The sequence below is a fragment of the Adiantum capillus-veneris genome, chromosome 19 (assembly GCF_014529385.1).
Source record: "Adiantum capillus-veneris isolate H3 chromosome 19, ASM1452938v2, whole genome shotgun sequence".
In the NCBI taxonomy this organism is placed as follows: Eukaryota; Viridiplantae; Streptophyta; class Polypodiopsida; order Polypodiales; family Pteridaceae; genus Adiantum; species Adiantum capillus-veneris.
In genome coordinates this window covers 84,371,102-84,379,941 of record NC_140949.1, presented here as the reverse complement: position 1 = coordinate 84,379,941, position 8,840 = coordinate 84,371,102, and the positions used below count along the sequence as shown (strand labels likewise).

The 8,840-nt window shown below is 41.8% G+C and overlaps 1 protein-coding gene across 1 annotated transcript; it reads left to right on the top strand.

Annotated features, from left to right (window-relative positions):
- Positions 1–7,017: 7,017 nt before the first annotated feature.
- LOC147434380 (uncharacterized) lies at positions 7,018–8,682 on the top strand. Its single transcript, XM_086489622.1, has 3 exons — positions 7,018–7,944; positions 8,039–8,238; positions 8,325–8,682. Exons 1-3 carry the CDS (start codon positions 7,018–7,020, stop codon positions 8,680–8,682), a joined length of 1,485 nt encoding a protein of 494 aa, XP_086345748.1.
- The last annotated feature ends 158 nt before the right edge of the window (positions 8,683–8,840 follow it).

Sequence of the window (8,840 nt, the reverse complement as noted above, 5' to 3'; positions counted from 1 at the left end):
CATTAAAGACATCCAAAGGTTAGTGTTAAAAGCCCTTAGACCTAGGACCTTAGGTTAAGCTAAGCTCATGTTTTAGGTGTTAATAACTAAGGTGCTTGACATGCTCGATAGCTAAGGTTCAGGGTAAGCAGCCTTTGTGCTTGAAGTGGCCAAGTCCAAGTCAAACCTGGGCCCTACAAAGAGGGGGGGGTGAGCCTACAAGCTAGGGGGAGGAGAGAGAGAGAGAGACCCCATGCTCATTCTAATTCCATGCTTGATAAGTAAGGTGCTTGAGAAGCTTCCCACGCATGGGGGGTAAGGTGTTTGAGGGGCTTGAGTCAAAAAGAGACCCTACAAAGGAGGGGGCAAGCCCCAAAGCTAGGGGAAGCTTTGACTTAACCTCCCACTCACCCAAAGGACACACCCTTCCTCAAGGGGCACATGGATACATGTCAGGCTCTCCCTATGCTTAGCCACATGGAGTGCTTGAATCCTATTGGCTAGGCTAAAGAGGGGTCCAATGAGATTTTAATTTAATTAAGCAATTATCTAGATATTATCAAGCCCTCTCTCTCAAAGGGGTAAGGAGGACACTTGTCCAAAGCCTACCCATGTTGCTTGAAATGTACAAGGCATGTGATTGGCCAAGCTTTAGGGATTCCAATCAAATCTCATGATGAGCTAGGAAGAGGGGTGGAACATGAGAAGCTAGGGCCTTGCTTGAGGGGTATACACCCTCTCACACACTTATTTTCATACATTCTCACCTTATGACAACAACAACAACAACAACAACAAGACCAAGGAGAAGGAGTCATAAAGGCAAAAAGAAATTCTTTCTTGAAGAGCTAGAGCCTTTTCGCAAAGATCATAAATGCCTTAAGTGTGGGGAGCAAGGACATGGCTATCGTTCATGCCCCAAAGAAATGTCATCAATGAAACTCCTAGAGCTTCCACGATCGAAGCTCCAAAAGAGATGCTCATTGCAAAGGGTCATCCCTTTCCTGTGCTTGGGGAAAGGTGAGGGGGCATGATTCCTTCGTCCTTTTTTTATCCTGGCTCTACTCACAACTTCATATCAACGGAGTTGGCCACAAAGCTGGGCATACAAGATTTTAAGATGGGAGATACTATAACTGCTAATGGAGCTTTCAAGGGACAACAAGCCTCCGTTACTCCCTTGATTGGGAAGTTGAGGCTTCATGTCCAAAGCTACATCGACAAAGAAGAATTTTTTATTTCCCCTCTCCAACATGAGGATGTCATCCTAGGGGCACCATGGTTCAACGGCATGGCTGCCAACATGAAGTTCCCTGAAAGGAGAATCTACTTCACCTATAGGGAAAAGATCATGCATGTAGATGCTAATGAGTTTGGTCGTACTATACCACTTGTAAATTCACCTACTTTTTATAAGTCAATGAAAAGGTTGATTTTCTCGTACATGATTTTTGTCAGAGAGTCTTTAAATGATGCTAATGTTTCAACAAAACAAAGTGGTAGGAATCAAGAAGAATTAGACTTGTCTGATTTTCTAAATAGATTCCAAGATGTATTTATCGATGACATCCCTACGGAGTTACCTCCAAAACGTGGGGATGATGACCATAAGATAGAGCTTCTACCTGGGAGCTCACCACCTAATAAACCTCCTTATAGAGTTTCTCAAGCTTAACAAGAAGAGATTATGAGGCAAGTGCACGAGCTGGTCGACAAGGGGATGGTGAGGCCTAGCTCCTCTCCCTTTTTTTCACTAGTACTTTAAGTGAAAAAGAAAGATGGCACATACCACATGTGTGTGGACTATCGAGCACTAAATCATATCACTATCAAAAACAGATTTCCCATACCGTGGGTAGAAGATTTGTTTGATAAGCTACAAGGTTCGACCTAGATTGACCTTAAAAGTGGCTATCATCAAATAAGGATAGTGAATGAAGATATCGTAAAGACCGCATTCTGTACAACGTTTGGTCTTTATGAATATCTTGTCATGCCTTTTGGTTTGATAGATGCTCCAGCCACATCCAACCGTTTAGTGGAGAAAATCTTTACCTCAAGTTCACTGGAGTGTTCTTCGATCACATTATCATCTACTCCAAATATTTGGAGGAGCAAAAGCAACACCTCTAGGTAGTTTTTCAAGCTATGAGGGAGAATAAAATTTTCATTAACCAAAAGAAGAGTGAATTTACCTCCAAGAAATTCAATACTAAGGTCATATTATCTCTCAAGCTGGTATCTGTATGGATCCAGCCAAGCTTGAGGTAATAAAAAGATGGCCTAATCAAAGGAATCTACATGAGCTATGAAGATTTATTGGTATATGTGTATACTATAGACGCTTTAGAGCTAAATTCTCCCAAATAGCAGGACCATTACATGACTTGACAAAGAAAAATGTTAAGCACATATGGACTGCTAAGGAGCAAAATGCTTTTGACAAGCTTAAAGAAAAGCTTACCTCTCAACCCGTGCTTACACTACCAGATCTCTCGAAACCTTTTGAGGTCCAATGTGATGCTTGTGGAGATTGCCTTGGAGCAGTTTTGCTTCAAGAAGGGCATGCCATAGCATATGAGAGTCAAAGACTCAATTCCGACGAGCGAGTATTGGGCATCTACGAGAAGGAGCTAATAGCTGTCTTACATGCCCTCGACACATGGAAGCACTATCTTTTGGGGACTCCATTCATCCTACGCACAGATCACCAAAGTCTTAAGTACTTCATGACGCAAACCAAGCTCTCTGACAAAAAAATGAGGCGGGAAAATTTTCTTTCACAATTCAATTTTCATATTGCTCACATTGCTGGCAAGCACAATCAAGTAGCCGATGCACTATCAAGAGACGACCAAGAGCCAATGCGGTGTCCATAGAAACTCACAATTATCTATCTTCTATGATAGATGTATGCTACTGACCCCGATTTTAAAGAGGCACACTAAACGGAAACCCTCTTCATATCCCAAATTTTTAAACACCATGGCTTGCCAATATCAATAGTATCTGATAGAGATCCTCGAATGGCCAGTAATTTCTAGAAGGGTCTCTTTGAGAATCTAGTACTAGGATCAATTCCTCTTCGGCCTATCACCCATAAATGGATGGCCAAAGTAAAATAGTCAACCTTACGATTCTAGATCTACTTAAGACCTATGATACCGAAGTAGATCTACGTTCACAATGGGAAAAGTACCTACCTCTTGTAGAGTATGCGTACATTAACACTGTCCATACTACAACAGGGAAGACAACTTTCGAAATCATTGAAGTAAGACTTAAAAGTCCCTTGCTACTTAAGGGACATGGGAAGATCTTCATTACTGATGAATATAGCCAAGACCTACAATAATCTTTCCAAAAGATTAAGGAGGCTATATCCATCTCGCAAAACGGCAAAAGATTGTTGCTAACAAGCACAAAAGGACCTTAGCTTTCAAGGAAAATGATTGGTTCCTACTCAGATTTCCCAAGGCTCGATTGAGGCAAACTACGGGCAAAAATCCTACGGACCACCAAAAGTATTATGCTAAACTAGCAAAAAGATACTATGGTCCTTTTCAAATCCTAAAACCAATCAATGAGATGGCCTATCAACTCAAGTTTCCCAACCATTGTGGCTCATTCACAATGCTTTGCATTTGAGCCTACTTAAGCCTTACAAAGGAGAGACACCACAAGAACCAATCATTGAGGACCTGCCCAAGATCGAAGATCAAGAAGAGGTGCTTCAGCATGAATCGATTCTTCGACATGAAAACAAGGTACTAAGACATGGTAAGATTATCCGACGGTATCTTATTGAGTTCAAAAATTATCCTTTTGAAGATGCTAGATGGATGCAAGGAACATAGGTTAAGGATAGTATGAACTTTGTCAATGCTTACAATGCTACATTAGAGTAAGCAAATGTAAATACTTTTATAAAAAAAAAATGTTTTTGTCTTATAAGACTAGTTCTCTTTTTATTGTGCACAGATTTAAATAGTATGCATGCTTAGAATCTTGTTTGTGATGACGACTTCTCTCAAACACCAAGTAGAATATGTCACTCTACTTTGGAAATATGATATGGGCTCAAGAGCAAATATGCTTGCGGTAGCTAAGTCTCCCAAGCACCAAATGGATTAGTCATCCATTCTGGAATGATGTCATAGGGTAAAAAAGGATCCTCTACCCGCTAATAAACTCCGACTAATGACTAAGACTCTATCTTCTCTACCTCATAGTCGAGGACGACTATGATTTCAAGAGAGAGGTAATGTCATAAAATCTAATATCTAACTAACCCAAATGATTTCTCATATTGAACTGATCATTTAATGTGGGAGAAGAAATGGGAACAAGAGTTAGAATCTAGATATGTGCTTATGGATCTATCTCACCACGAGACCAAAGTCAATGGGTCCAAATGGGAGATGGTCTATCAAAGAGCAATGCTAGCTAATGGAGCTTGAAATACCTTAGGGTTAGCTTCATTAAAGACCTCCAAAGGTAAGTGTTAAAAGTCCTTAGACCTAGGACCTTAGGTTAAGCTAGGCTCATGTTTTAGGTGTTAATAATTATGGTGCTTGACATGCTTGATAGCTAAGGTTCATGGTAAACTGACCCTGTGCTTGAAGTGGCCAAGTCCAAGTCAAACCTGGGCCATACAAAGAGGGGGGGCGAGCCTTATACAAGCTAGGGATGCGCAAGAGAGAGAGAGAGTCCACGGTCATTCTAACATGGGCCCTACAAAGAGGGGGGGAGAGCCTACAAGCTAGGGACGAGAGAGAGAGAGAGAGAGAGAGAGAGAGAGAGAGAGTCCTTTTATCGTCCGAGTATCCAAAAAAATCCAGCCAAATTGAAGGATGTTTAGAGACAAAATTATAAGCAGTTGAGAACGAAGGCAAGTTCAATATATGGTAGTTGTCCGACGAAGGACAACTCGGGAAATAAAGAGAGAGAGAGATTAAATTTGATATCCGTTCTTAGATCAGAACCATATATTGACACTTGACCAAAATAGACAGAAGATAAAAGACACTAGACAATAGACAAAAACCAAATAGACGAAGACAAAATTCTTCATTTAATGCTGGTACATCCGATTCTGGTAGGAGACCGATTGAGCCTCGGACCCATGAATTGTCAAGTTCACTAATTCTCTCTCTTGCAAAGTATTGTTCATGCCAAGCTAATTAAGTATAATGGTTATGTTGCTACCTCTAATCAAGTTCTCTCTCTATTTTCTCAAAATATTCTCATAAAAATACTCACTACATTTCTCTAAATTCTGCTATTCTCAATGTTCATAGTCCAATTCCATTACACGCTCATATATATATATATATATATATATATATATATATATATATATATATATATATATATATATATATATATATATATATGTATATATATATATATATATATATATATATATATATGTATATATATATGTATGTATGTATGTATGTATATATATACACATTCTCTCTCTCTCTCTCTCTCTCTCTCTCTCTCTCTCTAGACACGCACCTGTGTTGTGCAATCGTCGGTGCATGCACCCTCTCTCTCTATCTCTCTCACTGAGACAATACACACGACACATTTGGCTTTGAAAATTTTAAGCTCCATTATATATAGCATAGAAGCCCTTGTCTGTCTTAGATAGAAGAGGGGGTCATTTGGCCCCCTTACCCTGTCTACTGAGGATGTGGGTGCCCTATTTAAGAAGGTAAAATATTGAAGTTGGAAGGGTGGATGCCAGATGGTTTATAAATTTATGATTATCTTTGTTGGGAGTTGAGCCCTGCCCGTCTGTCTCTGTTGGAAATTGGACTCTGTAAGCATGGGTGACCAAGGTGAGGCTGAGGATAAAACCCGAGCTCTCATGCCCTACGTGGCTTCAGACCTCCTACGTGGCCGCCCCGACCCCTTTCTCCCTTCCTACGTGGCCGCGCGCCTTTTCCAACCCTCGCCTTTCACGCTCGCCATAAACCTCTCGCACAGCGGCAGCCCCCCACGTCTTTGGAGATGCGATCTCACCTGCCCCACCCTTCTCTCTCTCTCTCTCTCTCTCTCTCTCTCTCTCTCTCTCTCTCTCTCTCTCTCTCACACACACACACACACACACACACACACACACCCTGCGGGCCCTTCACTAAAACCCCGCCCCCTGTCTCCTCAGTTAGCATGCAGGCTCGTTGCTGCATTTTCTGAATACAGGAAAAGGCCCGTCAAAATCCTCCCATCACCCCCTATTGAGCAGTGTTTCGCCGATTTAGTGTATCATCATGCTCCAAAAGCAGCAATGCCTACCATGCCTCTCCTCAGAAATGTTTCGCATTACAAAGTAGATGGCTCACCACTTCATCCTCTGCATACAAGTGATTGCTGCATTTTCTGAATACAAGAAAAGGCACCCATTTCCCATTCGACAAGGACTACGGCATCTGCCATCATACACATTGATACATCCACGCAGATGCGGCTCTGCTTTAATCCGCAATTCTTTAGCTCGCTGCTGCCTCTCCCCCCACAGCATGACAATAACCTCCACGATTCCCTTGATAACCCCTCCTTTTCAGCTGGCTGCCTGTGCGGCATTTGTTGATTGATGTTGCGGCTAATTCGACCATCCCACATAGGGCCAATGTAGAGGAGGCTAAATCAAGGGCACCTCCAGCCTCCAAGCAGTGTTCGAGGTATTCACTGCTCACAACGCCTCGCTCTTGATGTATCTGGGCAGAGATGCGGCAAGATCGACGCCGCCATCCCGAGCAATGCAATGTAGCAAGACTTGAGCTATTGGCCTTGTTCTGCCAATGCTAGCGATTTTTTATTGTAGCAAAGAATGGACTCTCAGAAAATTGACCACTAGCTAGGCCTCTGGCACGGGGTGAAAAATTGAGTATTGCCCATAGCCATTCCCCTTCCTTTTCTATCACCTTCAACAATTTGCTGGACAGAAACAAAAAGCTGATAAAAATTGTACAAGCATTTGTATCATCGTCGCAACGATCTTGGATTTTATCCTCACCCCCTTCCGACATGGCATGTAATCAAGTGCTTGCTCGTCGTATCCATGTTCAAAATCCCATGAAAGGTCCTTTTGATGCTTGCAATTTGCATTGGGATATCTTGCATGATTCCCATTCAAAGTATAGTGCCCTTCAAGTAGCTTATGTTCCTTGGAGCCGAATCGACGACTTTCTCATTGGGGAATGTGCAAAGGAGGATGCGCCGACACATTTCAATATACATTGGAAAAAGGTGAAGCAACCAAATGCATTAAGTAGGCCAACTATCGAATCACACCTTGCACAAATTGGATATTGGTGTGCTTTTGGACCCGACGACTATCGCGGTGAAGCTCCTAAACCTAACCCAAAAAGAAGAGGTCAAGAAGGCAAAAACAAATCAGGATGTCAATGCCATTTTGTGGTTCCCCAACTCTATCTATACCCTAATGTTGCAAGGATAAACTTTATCCAATGGAATCATGTTGATGTAGATGACAATATTTGCCATGGTAAAAACTATCACGGATCCGAGAAGAGGCTACAATTTGCACCATGCTTATCGCAACAAATGAAGGATTGGATCTTAGACATGCTCCTCAAGGGCTTCACCCCACAACAAGTGTTTGCGCATCACATAGAGACGGCAGAGAGAAATATGATGGGTGGCAGCCTACACACAAGTAGAGATTTGTTTCTCACAATGCGAGATGTCTTGAACATCTCTTGCAAGATGGAGGACATTACATTTCGCACAAGCGCTGATGATGCAACTAGCGTTCACAATTGGGTGATGGATAACCAAGCGCATGTTTATTTCTACCAACCCATGAGTTCTAGTGAAGACAAACCCTTTACTCTTGGAATTCAAACAAAATGGCAGCTGGACATAATGAGCAAGTACGGCCATGATAACTTGCTTGCCATGGATGCCACCTTTGGAACTAACAAGTACAAGGTATGGTTTTAAATTTAGGGATAGGTTTTTTACAAGTCTTCTACTTGCTATTGTATATTTACACTAAGTTTTCATGTGGTCTACAACTTTGTAGTTCCATCTTTACACCGTATTGGCTTTTGATGCCTTCCGCAATGGTGTGCCAGTTGCATGGAGTATTACCTCCTCTAGCACACGTGTCAATATCTCTTGTTGGCTTACTGCATTGAGGAATCGAGTTCTTGATCATAGAAAAGGTTGGGAACCAAATGCTTGGATGGTGGACGATGCCGAAGCTGAGATTCAATCATTGCGGTGAGTGTGACATGATATCTCTTCATATATACTCATTTCAGCCATGTTTTCATGTGTCTTTGATTACATTCATAGTTGTGCTATAGGGAAGTCTTTGGGTTGCCCATACTTCTATGTATTTGGCATGTGAGGAGGGCATGGCTGAAAAATCTTGTCAAAAAAGTAGCAAACCCAGTGGTACGTGCCGACATGTTTAAACATCTAGGGATGATTATGCATATGCGTGGTAAGCAAGGAACAAGCTCCTATGAAAGAGAAGATGAAGCACACAATTTGCTTAATGAGTTCTTCCTCAAGTACGAAGCTGAAGAGAAATTTATCAACTACTTCAAGCACCAATGGTTGCCTTGCATTGGTATATGTTATTCTACAATGATGTTTCTTTCTAAGCTTTGCTTGCTGAATTTTCTGTTTTGTACCCCTTTAATGATTCATCCCGGATGATAATGCATCTAGGTATGTGGATTAGAGCATCTAGGACAATGTAGCTCGCCAATCAAGATACAAACGGCAGCATAGAATCTTACCATGCATTGTTGAAGGCTAGATTTTTATGCGGTCGTCGTACCATTCATGGCCGACGCATTGATTGGTTGATTAAG

Bases quoted from the DNA above. Each gene is read 5' to 3' on its own strand.
- LOC147434380 (XM_086489622.1), top strand. From the start codon at position 7,018: ATGGCATGTAATCAAGTGCTTGCTCGTCGTATCCATGTTCAAAATCCC. The intron at 7,945-8,038 runs GTATGGTTTTAA...ACAACTTTGTAG, and splicing joins TTGGAACTAACAAGTACAAG to TTCCATCTTTACACCGTATT. The intron at 8,239-8,324 runs GTGAGTGTGACA...GTTGTGCTATAG, and splicing joins GCTGAGATTCAATCATTGCG to GGAAGTCTTTGGGTTGCCCA.